At 41.9% G+C, this 21,419-nt stretch overlaps 2 protein-coding genes across 4 annotated transcripts in view; one reads left to right on the plus strand and one right to left on the minus strand.

Moving 5' to 3' along the window:
* LOC139978531 (complement C3-like) overlaps nt 1-21,419 on the minus strand; it is a 79,476-nt gene that overhangs the window by 42,594 nt on the left and 15,463 nt on the right. For 2 of the 3 annotated variants that reach the window (XM_071988828.1, XM_071988827.1), the window contains exons 7-13: nt 6,438-6,543; nt 5,925-6,024; nt 5,413-5,643; nt 4,849-5,061; nt 3,725-3,841; nt 3,102-3,170; nt 2,536-2,721 (exon numbers count right to left, since the gene is read on the minus strand). In XM_071988828.1, the coding sequence (XP_071844929.1) occupies nt 2,536-2,721; nt 3,102-3,170; nt 3,725-3,841; nt 4,849-5,061; nt 5,413-5,643; nt 5,925-6,024; nt 6,438-6,543 (1,022 nt within the window). Of the gene's footprint in view, nt 1-2,535; nt 2,722-3,101; nt 3,171-3,724; nt 3,842-4,848; nt 5,062-5,412; nt 5,644-5,924; nt 6,025-6,437; nt 6,544-8,268; nt 8,422-21,419 lie in introns of those variants that run through there. The other variant, XM_071988829.1, reaches the window with a different exon arrangement.
* Nucleotides 5,650-20,585, plus strand: LOC139978532 (zinc finger MYM-type protein 1-like). Its single transcript, XM_071988830.1, has 2 exons — nt 5,650-5,797; nt 17,154-20,585. Exons 1-2 carry the CDS (start codon nt 5,734-5,736, stop codon nt 18,875-18,877), a joined length of 1,788 nt encoding a protein of 595 aa, XP_071844931.1. The 5' UTR covers nt 5,650-5,733; the 3' UTR covers nt 18,878-20,585.

Raw genomic sequence — 21,419 nt, forward strand, 5'->3', positions numbered from 1 at the left:
CTGTATGAACCAAATTTTACATTAAGACCCGTCCACTTCTTAATATTCATGAGATGAGAACGAAGAATAATAGGGCACATTTACTCATCATGGGGCATATATCTACCGCGTATCACATTGATTGAACATGTGGTTGTTACAGTATCGTGCTTACAAACTATTTTTGACAATTTTCCTTTAAGCTTCACCCAGTGGCGTAACCAGGATTTTTTCAGTGAGGGGAACGCTGGGGGGGGGGGGGGGCTTGACCATTTCTTGTGAGGGCGTCTTGTTACTATCTAAGCGGAGCGCCACCATGGGTTGGCGAGCAGTGCCCCGAAATTTTTAGCTAAAAAGGCCTCCTAGATCGTCGGAAGTGACACTTACCAAGCCTAGTAAGCAGGGGCGTCAATTCGACTTTAAACGTGGGGGGGGGGGGGCGTAATCGATTTGAGTATTCCGGCCGAAAGTACTATCAAAGCGGAGCGCCATCATCGATTGGCGAGCAGCGTAACAAGAAAATTTTAGATTTCAATACCTGTCAGATCCCTGGAGATGGAACTTGCTAGGCTGGATAGCAGCCATCTAGTTGCGTGATTTCGGGAGAAAATTACAAATTTGTCACTCATGAAATCTGCAATAAAGTTCATGCGGTCTTAATTTTTGGTGGATGATTTCTGTTATTAGTGATTCCAATTGACATCAACATTAGAACCCTGTGCAAGTTGACAAATGATGAGGCGAACTGGAAACCCCAGCCCCATTTTGCCCTATGTTTCAGGATAGAATACCCCTCATTTGTTCAAACCCATGGCAACTAACAATCTGTGAATACATTTTCTTCGAAATGGGCACATTATATTACACCAAGTCAGTCAAGGATGACCCCAGGGCCTCAGATATAGGCGTATAGGAACGATGCCCCAAAATGTCCCCGGACATACTATAGGCGAAGGAAGCTATCCGCCGCGACTGCGTGTGAGTTTCTCGACTTGCCGTCCTGGGAGTCATACCACAAAATTGTGAGTTTGACACCAGCTTTGACATTTTCGACAAATCTGCAAATTGCGCTTGGAAAATAACGAAAGATTGACTGGGCTTTCAGCCAAGTAACATACTGAATGACCGAACTATATGTCAAACTGACATGATCAAAAACTGCGTTTGAAACTTTATTAGGGTGATAGACTGATTCTCAGCGATAGTAATGTCTACTTTCTTGAAAATTTGTTTTTTAGCGGTTTTAAGAGCATCAGGGTACGTCCCAGAAGTGAAAACCCGGCCTAAGCGCTATGTTACTTCCGGCTTTTCAGCAACTACAGCCTACTGCCGGTCCGCGGTCGGAGGGTCGTTCATGAGTGCAGTGGCGTAGGAAGGTACCTTTGAGTGGTGGGGCTGAAGACTGATGGCAGGCCTGGGGGAGGGGTCTCAGCCCCTCCCCTTTGAATTTTTTTGGCATTTCCAGGTGGCCTCAGGTGCAATTTGGTGCATTGTAGCACACTTCAACACCCACTCCTGTTTGTAAATAATTTTGCATTTTCACCTGGCCTTAGATGCAATTTGGTGCTCCAAATGAGATTTTTTTTCTCATTTGGAAATGAAAAAGGGGTTTTCTGACTTGCGAAGCGGGGGGGGGGGGGGCGGAATGATACTTCCGCCCCTTCATATTTTTCACTGGTGGCTTCCCCCCAGCCCCCCGGTTCCTACGCCCTTGCATGAGTGGTCATCATGGAGATTCGAAACCATTCAGATCAATGATATATTTTGTGCACATGTAATTTTTTTTTCGACACCCAAAATCCCAGTGGGGGCGACTGGTGGGTGACAAGCTTTCATGGGGGCTGTCGCCCCCACGCCCCCCCCCCCTTGGCTACGCCACTGGCTCCACCCATACAAATATAATAACTAGGTAAATTTGTTATTGCAAAGAACATGTACATGATATGTAGTTACATCACCATACTAAGTTTAAACTAAATTGGACATACGGTTGCAAATATATTGACATTTATAAACAATGTGGTAAGTCCCGCCAAACAAACCAAAGCCAAAAGTGCACTGATCATCATAGGGCATCTGTTTCCCAAGTACAGTATGCCATTGATTCAACTTTTGTTTGTTGAAATACCTTGTACAGGCTTAGTACGACGACTTTCCACTAAGCCCCATCCACTCATGACTATTAATGAGATAACAATTATTGTTGCAAAGAACATGGTCTTATCATGTAGTTACATCACAATATCAAGTATGAACTAAACCGGACGTATACGATTGATAAGATATCAACATTTAAAAAATTCTAGTCACGCCCACTCGTTTATATTCATGAAATGGGAACCACAAATAATATGTCACATTTACTGGTCATAGAGCAATTACCTACCAAGTATGACATTGACATTGTTTTTTTTCTACGATTATAGTGGGGTTCTCAACCATCCTTTTAGAAATGTGTTTCGTTTACGTATATCAGAGTTGGGTTTCAACCATCATTTTAGTAAGGTGTTTCTTTAACGTATATAGGCAGCGGATATCCGCTTAAGTATAATTTACTTGATTATGACATTCTCTTCGGACTTCAATTCTCACAGAATCTGCTATGATATGGTTGTTTTCCCCAATAAAGTAAGCGACGATTCGGGCGCTCGGTATCATTTCCGGTGCGACACTGATTTGGTATCCGTCAATATTTCCAACCTGCCGGCTTCCATAATGGATAATCTTACCTCTCGCAATTACCTGTCACACACAAAAAAGGAAGATTGTTATGGTATATCTGCGAAATTAAGTGTTTATCGTAAAAACATGTCAACAAGTTTGAGTCATATTATAAATCCAAATCTTATATATAACAGTAAAACAACTAAATAAGAAAATGCTGAATCTCGAATGAGATACAAAAATATTGATCATTAATGGAAGTGAAACAGCCATAAATAAAATACTTTCATGTCCGACATAATAAAATAAGGAAGCTCGAAATATTTAGTTGGCGTTAAAATATATATATATGTATATTTTTATATATATACAAATATAAATATATATATATATATGTTGAGACTAGTTGAGACTAATGACTCATATCTGATATGATATGATTATGTTATGATACTTACGAAAACATGGATAAAAATCTCAATTCTTTGTCGTTCCAAAAAAAGGTCCAGGGTGAAAGAATCTCCATACTGAAAATATGAAATATTTCATAGTTAATCACTGCAGGTCAGTAAACAAAACATCGTTTAACAAAGAATATGAAAATAACTCATTCCGACAATGAAATACGTATCAGGTTAATGACATTTCTGTTATTACCAGACACGAGGTGAGCTACGACCTTACGTTATAAATCAATATCCAAGCATTTACTGCACGTACGTTGTTAGTGCATGGACGGCTGTTTTGAAGCCTCAGCAATTGTTTTATCCATGTTGTCAAGGAAACGGCTACGTAAAATATTGTAATAGTCATATGCTATACCTTTCAAATCAGTTATATGATCATATGCCAATGAACAATGATATTATAAATATACAAGTAAGTACCAGAACATGAAAACATATCCAAAACAAATAATAAATTCATCACCGTGGAGTTGAGCGCTGACCATTGTCACTCACGTGAAGACAAGACCCCATGATCAAGCATCTATACAGACTGGTTTATACATTGAATAAGTACGACATTAATACATTTTCTGCATGGGTTCATTGCAGTGTAGATTTTGTAAAAAGCTTACTCTGAAAACAATATCCGGCGTTCGTATGACTAGATACTCATTTCCATTCGATGGGCTTTCATAAGGTTTAAGTACAAAAGACATATTGGCGTTGCTGTCTCGATCCAATGTGACGAGCTGATGAGAGAAAAAATATATATTGCTGAAAACATTCATTGCTCGCAGTGAGGCGCATTTCGTTGTATTCTGAGTTCAACCTCACTACTAGATATCACTTCATTACTCGCAATGATGTGCATTTCGGTGCCCTCTGAGTTACTGCATCTATGAAAACATTCATTGCTCGCAGTGATGTGTATTTCGTTCTATTCTGAGTTATACCTTCTACTAGAACACAATTAATTATTTGCAGTGAGTTATATTTCGCATAATTCTGAGCTATACCCCATGCTAGAACATAGTTCATTATGCATGGATTACGTATAGTGTGTTGCAATTCAGTGCACTCTTGCTTACCTCACAGAATAGTACATTCATTGCTGGTAGTCCATGGGTGGATTACGTGTAGTGTGTTGCATTTCGGTGCACTCTTAGTTACCTCATATAATAGTACATTCATTGCTGGTAGTCCACGGGTGTATTACGTGTAGTGTGTCGCAATTCAGTGCACTCTTGCTTACCTCACAGAATAGTACATTCATTGCTGGTAGTCCATGGGTGGATTACGTATAGAGTGTTTCATTTTCACTGCACTCTTAGTTAACTCATAGAATAGTACATTCATTGCTGGTAGTCCATGGGTGGATTACGTGTAGTGTGTTGCATTTCGGTGCACTCTTAGTTACCTCATATAATAGTACATTCATTGCTGGTAGTCAATGGGTGGATTACGTATAGTGTGTTGCATTTCGGTGCACTATTAGTTAACTCATAGAAAAGTACATTCATTGCTGGTAGTCAATGGGTGTACTACAGTGCCCGACTAACTTATCGTAGTAATAATTCAGCACTTCAATATATTCAACGCCCAAACGGACAATAAAATGCGGTAAAATCGTATGTGATCCTAACTGTTATAATGTTAATACAAAAAACATTTCGTTAAAATGACGTAGAATTTTATAAGTCCATATGTAGCCTAGCACGTTTGTACATTACGAATAAAAAACATCTATATTGCTTACATTAAAGGTGATTTCTTCGCAACCGATTGGCACGTAAATGAGGTAGTTAACCTCTCCTTGACGATCCGTGCTGTCTGTGAACTCACTCTCTTCGCCATAAATATTATATTCATCTCGAAGACTTACACTCGTGTTGTCGGATAATTTGCAAGTTGCGACCAATCTCACAGGTACCAGTGGTGCTGGCCGTCCATTTGTGTACTTTAACTCAGTCTATGGAACAAGAAGTAAACAATTACACAAACGCAACGGAATTTTGGGCGGTTTGAAACCTACGAAAAAAGTTGATTAACATAAGGATATTATAATATTGATAAATTCATGTTAATCATACTGTACATTACCGGGGTTTCTTTTATTCTTCTAAGACTGACCTAAGGTCACAAATTAAATTGTAACTTTTAAGTTACAGAAGACAAGCAGTTTCTTAACAGTCTGCCCACTCCCCACATCCTCCACCTCTCCACCACCCCCCCTCTCTCTCTCCCTCTCTCTTCCTCTGGTAATCATAATGAGAGTTGCTTAGAACTCATGAAGGTCATCCACACTCAATCATTTTTGTACCTTCACTTGAAATGGCAAACCCTTCTTGAAATACTGCACAGTCCTCTCCCGACTGAAGATGTATGGGCTGTTGACAATCTTAACTGATGTATCAGAGGCATTCTCAAAACGACCAGTGGCTTCTTCATATACGGTGGTCTCCAGGTACAAGCTACAGCCTACATTTTCATCAAACCAGTCGTCTCCTAATATGTTAACATCTCGGTGGTGACGAGCTTCACCCTCCAACAACTAAAGGCAAATAGTAGTAACATTGAAGTTATCTTCTCATGCAACATTATGACAGAATGATTGAATCAACTGTGACGTAACGTCTGCTTCATGACTTGTGACCAGGAACAAAGAACTAATCAGTTCGGTACCATAATGCGAATGGATTTCCAACGTAAGTATTTATACATTATAATCTCTTTGATTAAGTTGCATCGCCATTGTTAAAGAATTAAACGTCAATGAAAAATAATTAAACGTAAAACAATACTAGGTAACAGATGTGTATATGATATACTTACCTCCTGGACATCCGTTTCTTTAATTTCTATTTCACCATCTGGATCAATCAATCCTATCTTTAGGACGCTGCGCCCTACAACTGGTTTGTTATATACGTATCTATTGGATGGAAGATTCTCTTTCAATTATCAAGAACATGGTAAATACAGCTTTATTACAAACTGTTGAGCAATATCACAGATGAATCCGTAAGCGAGGTTATTTGGTAGGCTTATCAGTGTTTTCATAAGACAAATTCAGTCCTGCCCACCTCCAACAACCATTCCACCGTCTTACAACTTGGGTGAATGATGAGCCTTATAAACCGTAAATACTATATCAGCTATGTGTTATTCCTTCACCCCCACCCCACCGCTCCCCAGCTTTCTCGCCCGGTGAAATGACATTTGATGTGATAGCTTTCCATTGGTTTGATACTGTAATGATTACATATATATATCGGACATCTCCATAGCCGGTAGTATTGTGCATATACTGTTTAGAGGTTAGTTTTATGTATATGTATACCATACCTGCCATACACTATAATATCGAGAAACCGAGTCGTTTTCAGGATATAGTTCGGAGGATGAATTTCCACAAAAAACGTGGGAAGCACTGTTAGGCCATCAACTGAAACTAAAAGAGAGGTTGTAAAATCAGTTTCGTTCCAGCAACACTAGGACTAGATTTTTTAAGGCATTATTGAGTAGTTCAATGCATCACAGATATTATATTAAAATTTCTCCAAACAATTTCCTGCAGTATTTTCGCAACGCACCATCGAAATTGGGTATGTTATATAGACGTTACATGCTACGATGCTACGTATTTGGAACACCCTAACGTCAGATTTGGTACAGTGGTGCATACAAACCACTTTTTTTAATATGTTTAATTACGACTGAATTATGTATTTTGTATAATAGTTGGGTCAGGTTTATAAGAATAGTGGGAGAGCATTCTGGGCTAAGGGTCAGGGAGCGGTGTTTTCAGGCATTACAAGTTGTGCCCCCCCCCCCTCCATTTTCGCCAAAATGGTAAAAGTACACACTCTCAACTTTGAAATATGAAATACAATTTTTACACATTATAACTTAATAAGGGTTTTAATTATAAAAATGTACCACTTTTAATAAACTCAGATATAATGCTCTGTAATAAATCAAATATTTTTTTATTTTTTGTCTGTGTTTCGAATGGATTTCGTCTGTGCATGTATGAGTAAACAAAGACGTATAATGACAAGTTCCTCTCCATAATTGTTACACTCCCCATCCCAACTGTTGTACACATGTAACCCCCTCCCCCTCTACTTTACATGTTGCTAAATCCCTGGTTACAGAGATGTGCCAATGCCCCACGACCGCAGTGAGCTATTTCTTTTGTATAAATCAATATATAAGTTGGCACACTAAGATGTCATGGCATATCATAGATGTGGAATAAAGTTATAGCCGGTACATATCCGTTACCTTAGTACTCCTACAGTCTTTCGCAAAGTTAGGTACTTCCTCCCTGTTACGGAAACGACATGTAAATAATTCGTATTTCGGCAGAAAGTGTTTCCAAGGTTGTTAACGCATAAAAGAAAAGATGGACGAGGTTTCGCCTGGTTTTTTTGTTACACCGGGGCGGGCCACTGAACTAAATTATTACATATATACTTTTTCGTACTATCAAGGAAATATGTATTACCTCACCGAGGTCTTAACACACACTCAGAATGATTCAATTGAACTATATGCACTGAATACCATCGTAGCCGACGACACAATTCAGGGGATTCCCCTAATGACGACATCAATCGTGACGTCACTTCACAGTGACCACGAGGCCATGGCCACCATGATCATACAGCCATAGCCTACACTTTTATCACGTACGAACAAATGCTGCACACAAACACCTTCAAAATGGTCACTCCTGCGTCATAACAAAACTCTAAAAGAACATAATTAATCAATATCAACTGTAATTAATGATAAGAACTGTAATTAATGATAACAACTGTAATCCTTCATCCTATATCCATTTTCCCAGTAAAATAGCTTACAATTCCTGACGGAAAATAACCTGTCAGCTTTGTTAACACTGCGATCCCCATGTACTCTATGGTAGTTATCACGCTACGTTAGCATGCACACACACAGTATACTAATAACCTAACGGGCATGAGCTTACGCATGCACTACGATACATAATTATAACCTTCACAAATAATACAGTTTATTCCTTACTTATTTGCTACTTAACAACAGGTCATCCACACATAAAACCAATATATTTAAGACCTCTGAACATTTATGATGGGCTTAGTAGTACTTGATTTAGCCAAAAGGTAGGATTTAAAGACCATCTCACCTGGAGAAGAGAGAACAGGAAAAACTTGGTGTAACAGTGCATAATGGCAATTTTGCAACAGTCTCTGCATGGGTGTTCCATGCTATGGACCGCCAAATGCGCATTAAATATGAAATTTTGGTGGGGTCCCAAATTTCAACCCTTTACATTTTGAATAAAAATAGTTCTATATTCTACAAATAATATGAATAATAAAGGTGAATGTTAAAAATAAGTGGATAACAAAGACAGTTAACTTAAGGCGCCATGTAGAAAGAAGTAACTTATCTAGACCGGGTCTGATGTCTGATGAACTCTATGGTGTAGTAGAGCTAGGCCTTTGCGATTATTCGAGATAACGAGTGCTTCATCAAAAGGCGTGGCGCGGAATTACTAACTGATTAAAAGTTCATCAAAGGACATTTGTACTAGTTATAACAGGATCCACTTCAATTCATTGGATGGAAGTCAGATATGGTATGGAAAAGGTAAAGTCCATTCCGTAGTAGAATCGAAGATAAATAGATGAACAAAATTCACTAAAGACTTGAATATCCTTCAGTCAAAACTTGAACAGATGCACAGAACGTATTAACAATAGGAATAAAACAGGTAACGCAATGTTACGGCCAAAAAAAATAAAGAACCGTATTATTGAAACGGGGTGAAAGACGATGGTTCCCCAACAACGGTGTATAATCCTTTGACTGGTATCAGGACGCGGTACTTGCGTCATCGTCATCAGTAAATATATTGTGAATATGCAAGAGGTAACGCATGCCTTTAACACTCCCCCCTCCCCTCCCCTCCCCTCCCCCTCTAAGAAAAAAAGAGTGAGATTTGAAGAAAATGTGGATATTTATCATTAGGTGTCTGGTAGGTAGGGTAATCTATGTAGAACTACTCATAATAGCTAAAATGAATATATGAATGAAATCACGTTTTCTGGTTCCTTTTAACTCTGGGGAACAAAATAATGACAACATGACTTCGGAAAAGTTAACCCTCTTCACAAACTTCAAACTTGAATAAACTTTCAGACCAAGATATCAAGATTTAACACCATCACAGATCATCCTCCAAAACATCTGGGGCAGGTGGCTTCGTCATCCAAGTGATTATAAGGTCATCATTTTGAAGGTGCCTTCCATGTCCCTCTGGTGAGAGTGCATCAATCCTTTGCTGTCAAGAATCGTATGTAGTTCTTATAACAGAGAGTGGTACCTCACTTCAATGACAACACAGTATTTCCCTCTAATATGCATTAAACTGGGCTCATCTTTTTTTCCGTTCGGCTGCTTGTCGAAGCAATCCTTTAATAAAATGTAATAAAAAAAGCATATTGTTTTGCATTTTCTGTTGATAAAAATATAAGTTTGAACAAGTAAAAACAAAGACAATTTCATTTATATAGCGCGTGATCTGCTCATCTTCTATGGACGAACAAAGACATATTCAAATTTTTGCAAACCAGTGTTATGCAAAGAAGAATTAAAACAGTTTTTTTTACAGTAAATTATCTCTTAAAATTATGGTTTAAATGATACAGTGGTAGATTATATCTGTTTCAAATGATAAAGGAGTCAGATTCTTGTTCATTTTGGTAAAGCTTAGTTTTCTAGCTACTATAATATCTCTATCATTTAAATAGTAGGCCACAGTAAGAAAAATATGAAGCCTGTATTTACACCTAGGCTAGTGCCCTAGATGAAGAATTTAAAAAAAGTTCCTATGCCTTCCACTTAATAATAAAACAAATCAGACGACCATTCCACTAATTAAATTATGTTCAGGTCCAACACTGTGCCCTTTGATTTGGACTCTATCACTCAAGAGCTCCCGATGTTGCATGATGCAACTTCTCTTAAAACTGCAACTGTGCCACAGAAGTACAAGTAGAGTCGTCTAGTATGCTTAGGCTTACCTCCATCAAAAGTCTCTGCCTGCTACAGCTTGTCCTGCACCCGTTTGCAACGCCGAGTAATGTATGAGTTTCTTTTCCCGCATAAAGTACACTGTACAGGCAATACACCAGAGCTTCTGCTTGGTTGCCTCGATCTTTTCCGTAGCTTCTTCGTTTCAAATCATTGGGTTCTCCTCTGGTACTATCCGTTTTCTTGCAGCGATGATGCGCTTGCTATCAGTGAACCGCCTGTAACACGTATCGTGGAACCCCATCATATTATGCTGTTGAACACACGCTTGATCGTAGTGTAGGCCTTCATCGAGTAACCCCATGAACTGGATTCGTTCGGCGATATCACTGTCTCTGCCGCTGAGATTAAGCTACAAGTTTATCGTGGGAAGCAGTGGCGTCGCCAAGGGGGGGGGGGGCCAGGGGGGCACGTGCCCCCTGGAAAACCTAGTGCCCCCCGAGTGCCCCCCGAGTGCCCCCCATCTGAGATTTGGGTTGGTAAAAAAAATATATATATTTTGTTATATTCAACTCCCATCATCTGAGTTGGTTTTTCATAAGGACAAAGAAGCACAGTAATTCGTATTTTCTTCAAATGAGCTGCGAAAAATGAAAAAGTTTATCCTTGACCGTCGGGTATCGAAGTCGTAACTCGTAACCCGCGCCATCGCAACAGGTGTCGATATTTACATTGAATGTGTCAGTGCTCACGCCATACCAGCGGCTATACACGTCCGCTTCGCGAGCTACATGACTCATCGTTCAAAACAATGAATTTCCCTGTTCTGGCTATGCTGCAGCCGTGTTTTTATTTCCTAGGAAGTAGGACGAATATTCAGAAAATACCTAGGTGCAGTCCAATCAAATTCCTGAAAAGTAGGCCACCCCTACTCTCCAGAGAACACTATTTCTGGACCTTTCTCATGATTCTGACATCAGAATATGAAAGAACGCGCTTTATTTTTTCTGAACCGATGAGTAATATCGTTGCTCTGAACCCTAACCTTGATTTCGAAACAAATTTGAGAATCCCGGAAAAATTGATTAACCCTTATCCGTCCTATGAAATAAAAGTTTGCGCGCTGCAGAATGTCGCGTTGCCGAATGTGGTGTAGCCTACGTACTAGCGATTTCGATGCGACTGTTTTGTCTTTTATTCTCCGAGTATAGACCCAGTCATACGGAGTTGATTAAAAAATATGCGCAATATATGCAACAAAGTTTTATAAACCATTAGGGCGAGTTTATGATTTGTTTTAGCGATACTACCTTCAACTACAATGGTCGAAAATCCTACTTTGAAACGAGTATTCGATCCGACAACATACTATGCAGGTTGCACGTTCCCGGCCCATTCCAGAATTCTCAAACGAGCAAACTACGTCCACAATTTTCAACCTGTTTTCGACTTTTCGTTGTCCTAATCCAGTGTACTGCTAAAATCATGTGTGTAATGTATTGAGTTTGATCATGGATAAATTCCTCAAGAGGAAATCGGACCTGCCGGCGAGTACACCAACTAGTAGCAAGATACCACGAACCGATGTGACCGGTATCGAGAATTTTACTGAACCGCCTGCAGCTGCCGTTCATGAAGGCACGAGAAATGGTAAGCATAATGAATGTAGCATAGGCTGGGCCTAGCCTACCACATCGTAGTACGGTACTAGGCTAAACGTTATGGCAGACACATGGGAAGCGTTCGTCTTTGCGGCTTGAGTTGAAAATATTAAAGGGACTGTCGTTCTCAACACATTTTTACAGACTGGTAAAGTGGTGAATTGTTATTCTAATAAGCTGTTGTTGATAACAATCATTGGTTTAGGGGATGTTATATATCAGTATCACGCCATCTATTTTGGTAAAGTTGTGACCTGCATGTGACCTGATGAAAATAAACAGTTCAATATGGCCGCATGTGCTGTAAACACTTAGCATTTGTCTTCTTGTTATATCGCTAGGAATCAGGATAATCCTCCATTAATCCAGGGTATAACAAACTGGCGACGAACTAAGGAAGAACCTATAATTTAACCCAGAATATTTCTGTATCGTAAACATGGCAGTTTACGGGAATATCGGGCCGTTTGACAACACAGTCGAAAGCTTCGAAGATTACGCAGATCGCTGCGATGCCTTTATAGTGGCAAACGATATTGCCGAGGCAAGACAGGCTAATTTTTTTCTCGCTATGGTGGGCGCTGACACTTTCAAGCTCTTGAAAACGGTATGTAGCCCAGACAAGCCGTGTACACAGACGTACGCGCATCTGAAAACCATCCTGAAAGGACATTTTTCACCGAAACCGATCGTGATCGCTGAACGTTTTAAATTTTGGGCTGCTTCACAGTCTGAAACCGAGTCAGTTGCAGACTTTATTGTTCGCTTGAAGAACTTAGCAACCCATTGCGATTTCAACGCATTTCTACTGGAGGCACTGCGAGACAGACTGGTCTCGGGGCTGCACACAAGATTTGTGAAAACTCAAACGCAGCTACTCTCAACCGCTGATCTGACGTTTGAAAAAGCTAAAACCAAGTGTCTTGCAGACGAAATGGCTGGCATAGCAACAAGGGAACATATCGATGCAGGAAGTTCTGTGAGTACAAACAGATTGAATTGGCGGAGCCCTCAAGGTCAAAGACGAAGGGGTCAGGGGACTAGAAACAACAACAAGCACAATAGGCCTAATCAGCAACCCTGGCAAGCTAACAGTGCACAATCATGCTATCGCTGCGGGGGAAGCAACCACAAGCCCGATGATTGCAGGTTTCGCGAGGTAAACTGTCATTCGTGCGGGAAGAAGGGTCATATTCAAAGAGCTTGCCGATCTGGGGCTAAGGGACCTCAAAGCCAGAACAGTTCGCAGAATCAGACGAGGACAGGGGGTCACCGCAACCACTCCGTCTCAACTAGCTATAGGCCTATGTAGGATGGTGAGCCTAACGTTAGTTCTAGTAATAAGGACACTAATGAACAGTATGTAGATAGTGTTAATACTGATGAAAGTGATTTACATTATGGTTTATATCATACATTATCAGGTGTAAAGACCAATAAGCCGTATTTGATTACGTTAGTGGTAGGGGACACTAATGTTCCAATAACCATGGAAATTGACACCGGTGCGGCTCGTTCCACCATTTCGGAGCATGTGTACAAGTCCAGTTTGGCCCATTACCCCATAAAGGATACCAATATAACCCTACGTGGCTATTCAGGTGAAAAGGTGCCTGTGATAGGGAGTATTGTAGTCACGGCAAAGTATGGAGGTTCTAGTTGTAGGATGGATTTATTGGTTGTCAAGGGAAGCCGTCCATCCCTTTTCGGCAGAGACCACTTGAGTAAAATCAAACTGGACTGGGAGAATATTTTTGTGGTATCTGAGCCAAAACCAGCAAAGGTTGGAATCCAAAATTTGGGGAATCCTGTGTCACCAACCTTGGAAAATGTGTTGAGTCAAAATCAGAAAATATTCTCATCAAGGGAAATGGGTATTAAGGGATTCTCTGCTAGGTTGAGGGTGAAAGCAAAAAGTAGACCCAAATACCAAAAGAGTAGGCCAGTGCCTTACTCATTGTTGTCAAAGGTGGAAAATGAATATGAGAAACTTATCAAGAATGATATAGTTACCCAAGTCAACTATAGTGAATGGGCCTCACCAGTTGTGCATGTACAGAAGGGAAACGGTGAAATAAGATTATGTGGAGACTACAAAGCTTTGAATGATTGTATTGAAGATGAGGGATACAAATTACCAAATACTAATGATTTATTTGCAAAACTGGCACAGGGAGGTACACACCCTCAGGTATTTTCAGTGCTTGATTTATCTGGTGCTTTCAATCAGCTGTTTCTTGATGACGAATCAGCTAGGCTCCTAGTAATGAATACACATAAGGGGTTACTGTCACCAAAACGTTTGTGTTATGGGGTGAAAACTGCACCAGCTATTTTCCAGGAAACGATGGACAAAATATTATCTGGATTAGACAATGTATTTTGTTACATAGATGATATCTTGATTGCAACTGAGAATGAGAATAGTCACCTTAAGGCCCTCGATGCAGTGTTTGCGAGGTTAAACATGCACAATCTTCGGCTGAATGGCACAAAATGTCAATTCGTGAAATCAAAGATCAGGTATCTTGGTCATGAGCTCACCAGTGAAGGTGTGAGCCCTTTGCAGGACAAAATCGAGGCCATGCAAAAGGCACCTCGACCAACCAATGTATCTGAATTGAAGTCCTTTCTGGGCATGGTGAACTATTATGGCAAATTTGTAAGGAATCTCTCTTCTCAGATGCAACCATTGTATGCCCTACTGCAACACAACATTAATTGGGTCTGGAGTGATGACTGTGAGCAAGCTTTTGTTAATGCAAAGAATGCTTTAGCTAGTAATCAGGTACTCACCCATTTTGATCCAAATAAACCTCTAGTGTTGAGTATGGATGCTAGTCCATGTGGACTTGGAGCTGTTTTGGGCCATCGATATCCAGATGGTTCAGATCGCCCCATATCATATGCCTCTAGGACATTGAGTCAGACCGAGAAGAATTATGCCCAAATCGAAAAAGAGGCTCTTGCCATTATTTTTGGGATCAAGAAATTCCACTTGTATTTGTATGGCACTAATTTCACACTTATCACAGATCACCAACCATTGACTAAGATCTTCGGACCAAAACATGGTATCCCGGCTTTGGCGGCAGCTCGGATGCAGAGATGGGCAGTGTTATTGTCCGCATATCAGTACAATATTGAGTACCGCTCTTCTGCAAAGAATGCAAATGCATATTTGCTCAGCAGACTCCCAGTTGGGGAAGCCTCCAGTGGTGACCCAGAGGAGTATTTTGTTTTTGAGACAGTCCTAATGGAAACCCCTATTACTGCGACTGAAATTTCAAAACATACAGACAAGGACCCAGTTTTAGCCAAAGTTTTAGAGTTTACTCTATCTGGCTGGCCAAATCATTGTGTGGACCCTGCCATACAACCATACTTCACACGCAGAGATGAGCTATCCCTGGAGGATGGATGCCTTATTTGGGTGCGTAGAGTAATTATTCCATCCAAATTGCATGAGCTTATCCTGAGTGAACTTCATGAATGTCATCCGGGCATGAGTCGGATGAAGGCACTTGCTAGGTGTTATGTATGGTGGCCAGGTTTAGACAAGGATATTGAGGATAAAGTTAGGTTGTGCACGCAATGTATACAAGTGCAGAAGGCGCCTAACCCTGAACCATTGCTGTTATGGCCATGGGCCACACAGCCGTGGCAGCGGGTTCACATAGACTATGCAGAGGTCAAAGGTCAGAATTTCTTGCTAGTGGTGGATAGCCATTCAAAGTGGTTGGAGGTATTACCAATGAATACCACAACAAGTACTGCCACGATTAATGTTTTGAGAACACTTTTTGCACGTTATGGGTTACCCATTCAGCTAGTAAGTGATAATGGTCCTCAGTTTAGATCTGAGGAATTTCAGAACTTTCTGAAGTCCAATGGTGTGGACCATACTCTCACTCCTCCATACCATCCAGCTACGAATGGGCTTGCAGAACGCAATGCTCAAACTTTCAAGAATGCTTTTGCTAAGTCAAGTGGGGAGACATTGGGTCACAAGGTAGCTAATGTTTTATTTACTCTTAGAAATACCCCGAACACAACTACCGGGAAAACTCCATCAGAGTTATTTCTTAAGAGATCCCCAAGGACTAGGCTCTCTTTAGTGAAACCTAGCCTGCAGAGGAAGGTGGAAAAGAGACAGGATGCTGCAAAACAGCAAAGGGACCGCAGTTCATCAGTGCGGCAGTTCGACCTTTATCAACCAGTGAGGGTGCGAAATGTGAGAGGGGGGAAGGATCGATGGATTCCTGGTACCATAGTGAAAGTCAAGGGGCCTCGTACATATATTGTTAGGATCCCTGGCAATAATCGTAGGTTTGTACACTCAGATCATCTTATCCCTGACGATACTGGTGCAAATGCTATGGCTGGAAAACCAAACATCAACTCCCCTATGGATGCTGATGTTTTGCCAGTTCCAGTTAATGTACCTCAGACAACTAGGGAATTAGGGCAGAGCTCTAACTTGGATCAGCCAGGACCTTCCACCACATCCCCAGTAGTATCTGGTAGTCCTGTCCACACAGGTCAAAGCCCAGTTGTGGTAGCAGAGTCACCTGCACCATCAGCTACAGTAACCAGGTCAGGCAGAGTTGTCAGACCACCCAAGAGGTTAGAGATTTAACTATACCCTCAAGTTGTTAGTTTTGTTTGTTTGATTTGATAAAAGATTGATTGATTTAATAAAAGTTGGGTTGTTTAATGAAGAAAAATATTTGATTGTTTCATCATCTGGTAGGAAGGAGTGTTATATATCAGTATCACGCCATCTATTTTGGTAAAGTTGTTGTGACCTGCATGTGACCTGATGAAAATAAACAGTTCAATATGGCCGCATGTGCTGTAAACACTTAGCATTTGTCTTCTTGTTATATCGCTAGGAATCAGGATAATCCTCCATTAATCCAGGGTATAACAGGGGACAATCATGAGGTTTAGGGTTTAAAAACCCACGATCATAAGGTTAGGAAATATACAAGAAACAGACTATTACAGATGGTCACTCTTTTTTCAACTTGAGCCGGCTTTGCTGCGTCATATATGCCAAGATTGCGTCAGTATACACTCAGTCGAGAAATTGAAGCACGGCCCTAATTTTGCGGAACTGGGCCTAGGCCTAGACTAGTCCATAACCAAGATTGTGGTTCCGTACCTCCACACACAGTCCTTATCTGCTGCATTGGAAAATAAGTCACACGCCGAACGTATGGCGTATCAAAACAACATGTTTAGCAGTTGCAAGGAATTCGTGATTGAAATTCTCTCACTAATACAATCACGGTTGTACATGGGTGGCGTTGAATATTATTAAATTCACTGGCATTTAATTATCTTCACTTTCCGCTCGTTGATACAGATACTGATGTAGAAGAGCTGATCTGGGAAGAATCTGGTGGTGAAGAGGATGTGGCTGAACTTGCTGAAGAGCATCTCGAGTTTGCAGAGGAGGAAGATGTCACAGGACAAGATACGCCACAACAACCACGGGCCGATGCCAAGGAGACTGCCCCAAGACGGACGCTACCAGGCCCAGCTGATATAAGCCAGTCTCCGGTGGAGGACCCACAACAGCCACATCTCAAGGCCTTCCCTCAGACCACATACGGTGAAAAGAAACGGAGTTTCAACAAGGAGTGGTACAGTGCATACTCCTGGATTGAGTACTCGGTTGAACGGGATGCAGTGTTCTGCTACGCCTGCAGACACTTTTCAACAGCCAATAAGGTAACTGAACAGTCGTTCACACGAGACGGGTTCCGCAATTGGCGACATGCTATGGGGAAGGATGGCAAGTTGTTGAAACATGAACGTTCACATAAGGCTGCGCTGGAGGCTTGGTCAGAATTCAAGCAGAGGGCCAAGTCACAAACCAACATCGGGAACCTCTTGAATGAGGCACACATCAGGCTGGTCCGAGAGAACAGACATTACGTCAAGGCAATAGCGAAGGTCCTCCGAATGACAGCTACTCAGAAGATCGCACAGCGGGGACACAGAGAAGGACAATCGAGTATGAACAGAGGGAACTTCCTGGCCACACTGAACCTGATCTCAGAGTATGACACGATCGTGGCATCAAAACTGTCTGGCCCTTGCGATGCCAAGTACACGCACCCTGTCATTCAGAACGAGCTCCTACACGTCATGGCCGATACAGTTTGGGATGCCATCAGAGAGGACATCGAGGCTGCAGGCTACTTCTCCTTGCAGGTTGATGAGACAAAGGACATCCATGAGGAGTTTTTGCACTTCAAAGAAGCTGCTGGCCTTGATGCAGGCTCTCTCTTCAGAGTCATCCACAAGACACTCAACGATAGCAGGATCGATATCCAGAAGTGTGTTGGCCAGTGCTATGATGGTGCATCAGTCATGAGTGGGGCTAATGCTGGCGTACAGGCAAAGTTCCGAGAGGTTGTCCCCCAGGCTATCTACACTCACTGCTTCGCCCACCGTCTGAACCTGACTCTTGTGGACAGTTTGAAAAGTGTCAACCTATGTAGTGAGTTTTTCGCAATACTGCAGAAATTGTATGTCTTCCTGTCCGGATCGTTCACTCATCAGGTGTTCCTGCAAGCTCAGAAGGAGTACCTGAAGGACAAACATCCGGTTGAGCTGAAGCGGCTTTCTGATACTAGATGGGCCTGTCAGCATGCAGCCTGCGTTGCAGTCAGTGAAGCACTCCCTGCCGTCATTGCCACTCTCGAGGAATTGGCTGAGGAGAGCAACAAAGACAGGGCTGTGGAAGCCAGAGGACTCCTTGCGGTCATCAACGGAAGCTTCGTGGTGGGCCTGGTTGTTCTGCGGGCGGTTCTGAGGAAAACAAAGACACTCTCCGATCATCTCCAAGCTCGGGACCTCGACCTCGCTGAAGCAGTCTGTCTCGTGGATACAGTCATCGAGGATCTGGACGAGTGCCGATCATCAGAAGAGGCATGGAACACCCTCTTCGAAGAGGCAAAGGTGAAGTGTGCAGAGAACGACATTGCTCTCGAGAAGCCCTCCCGACCTACGAGGAAGCGATCCTTTCCTGTCTTGATGAAGCGGTCGTCATGGCACCTACTGGGCGAAGAGACCAGATGACAACCTTGGAGGAGTTCAAGGTGAACCTCTTCTACACAATTTTGGAAGCGCTTCTTGCTGAGCTTCGGTCAAGGTTCGCAAAGGACACATGCCAGATCATAAGAGGTACCAGTGCCTTAAGTCCCAAGAACAAAGTCTTCCTGCAAGAAGAGGTCTTCCGTGAGATGGCCAGCCACTACGGGTGTGTAGAAGAGGACCTTAAGTGTGAGCTGCACCAAACGAAGATACTTCTGGAGCGGAAACGGGCTGCTGGCGTCAGGGTGGAATCCATGGTGGACTTCGCCAATCTCATGCTACCATACCGGGATGCATTCTTCGAGATCTACAAGCTCATCTGCATTTCGCTGACCCTTTCCGTGTCCTCAGCCGGGTGTGAAAGGAGTTTCTCTTGTCTGAAGCTTCAGAAGAATTATCTCCGAAGTACGAGTGGAGAGGACAGGACGAGTGATCTTGGGGTACTCGCCATCAACCATGGTCGGACAGCATCACTGGACCTCGATGAAATCGTGGATAAGTTTGCACACAGTTACGGAAACAGGAGAATTACCCTGATCTAGTTGCTCATGTTCATAAAGTCATCACTCATCCAGTATTCATGTAGGTCCTCACAGTATGATTCCTTCTGACAACCACTTGATCCCGTATTTTACTGTACATGTATTTCACTGTACTCATTATTAAAGATACTGATCAGGGTTCTATTGCTAACCAAACCTCCTCTTAAAATATCATTCTAAAGTCATATGAACAAAAGAGGGGGGTAGAGCATACAAATTTTTAAGTAGGGTAGTTGAGAAGGCTTCGATTTTGCTCATATTGTAATATGTGAAGACTAGCAGAAAAATGATACATTCATTCTTCTCACACCTATCACTTTTTCACGTTCATATTGTACAGAGACAAGCAGAAATATTATACCTTTATTCTTCTCTCAGGTATTACTCCTCCAAGTTCATTCTATTCCTTTTTTTAATGCAGTTGATTCATTGTCATGCTGCTTGTGTGCATTTGCCATATGGGTGAGAGTGTTTGTCTGCTGTCTGTGTGTGTCTTTTACCTCTCGTGAATTGGATGCCTGTGAAATGCCGACAATCCGGACCTGCTGTGAGAAGGGAGGGTACTGCAGTATGTTGCCTTGGTCTGAGGTTGACAGGTTAGGAGCTGACGAAATGTGAGAATGTGAGGGTCCGCAGGCACCATACTTGCCTATATTTGTGGACCCATATATTAACCCTGTTGTGTAGGGGGTGCAGAGGTCATTTGAGGATGCTTGTAGGAACAAATGGCGAATGTTCACACCTGCATACTGAGCCATACTCGATGTGTGATCAAACTTTGGATTGCATGGTGAGATCCCTGATAGGAGCCAATAACGATACTGGAACCTATTACATCTTAATAGATAATGGGAGAAAACGAGAAGGACAAGAAAGGAGTCGGGGGTCATGCACACATTAATTCAACAAATGTAGGTTCTATTGATAGGGTTAGGCATAATATCGACAGCATGTGGTTCATATCCTCTGCAAAATTATGCGCGTTGTTAAAATCATTACCTCAAAAATAGCAATTTCTGGAGATATCTTCAGATCGAATTTAGCATCAAATGAGGCACCATTTTGCATCTAGCCCATCCTCCGTATGCGAAAATTTTCCACCCCCTCCCCTTAGACCCCTCCCCCAGGACGGCAATCCGTATCCACCTAAGTGTCCCCCATCAAATGCTGGTCCCCCCCTGTGCCCCCCCAGACTGAAAAGTCTGGTGACGCCACTGGTGGGAAGTAACTTTAGTCCATCGAAAATTCGTCAGTGTCCTAACTGCTTCAAATTTTACAGAATCAATGTGCATTAAAGGCATTGAAGACTCGCCCCAAACCGCGTGCCGCGCTCTGAAATAGTTAACTTGCCGTTGCTTGCAAGTGAAGTTTTCTTCTTGTCGCTACAAAATGCAGACAGTAATGAAACGTAATACCTTGTTATCTTTTATCTAGACCTTAGATGTCCATCGCTGCTATTTACACTGTGTTGTGGGCATTGACCGTAGCTGTATGTATTGACTGTACACTAGTGCCTAACTACCGACGGTGGCAAGCTGTGTGTGTATTTTCTGGGATCGATGGTGGTGTCTATCAATTCTGTTACACCTCATTCGAAACTAGGTCAGATTACCGGCATGAGACGTTACTTTGTGCGCGAGTCTTTACACCCATTAAGCACTGTAGAGTTTCGTGTGTCGGAGATTGACTAGCTCCCGTGGGAGCCGCCGTGTTTTTTGTTTTCTACAAAGAGTGCACTCAGAAGTCATGGCTCATTAGACAATTCATATCACATGATACAGATATCTCCCTGGTGCACGACTTTTGAACGTAATACGGCAGGTTTCTTTACATACGCAATAAAAATATAGTTGGATCTTTCAAGCGGCATTGCAAAAATACTGCAGGAAAGCATATGGAGAACTTTTGGATTATTAATCTTCGTTAATTTATGTATTCAATGCTGTAGACAAATTTTAGTCCGCAGTTGCTGGAACGAAACAAGC

The sequence above is a fragment of the Apostichopus japonicus genome, chromosome 13, assembly GCF_037975245.1.
Source record: "Apostichopus japonicus isolate 1M-3 chromosome 13, ASM3797524v1, whole genome shotgun sequence".
Lineage (NCBI taxonomy): Eukaryota > Metazoa > Echinodermata > Holothuroidea > Aspidochirotida > Stichopodidae > Apostichopus > Apostichopus japonicus.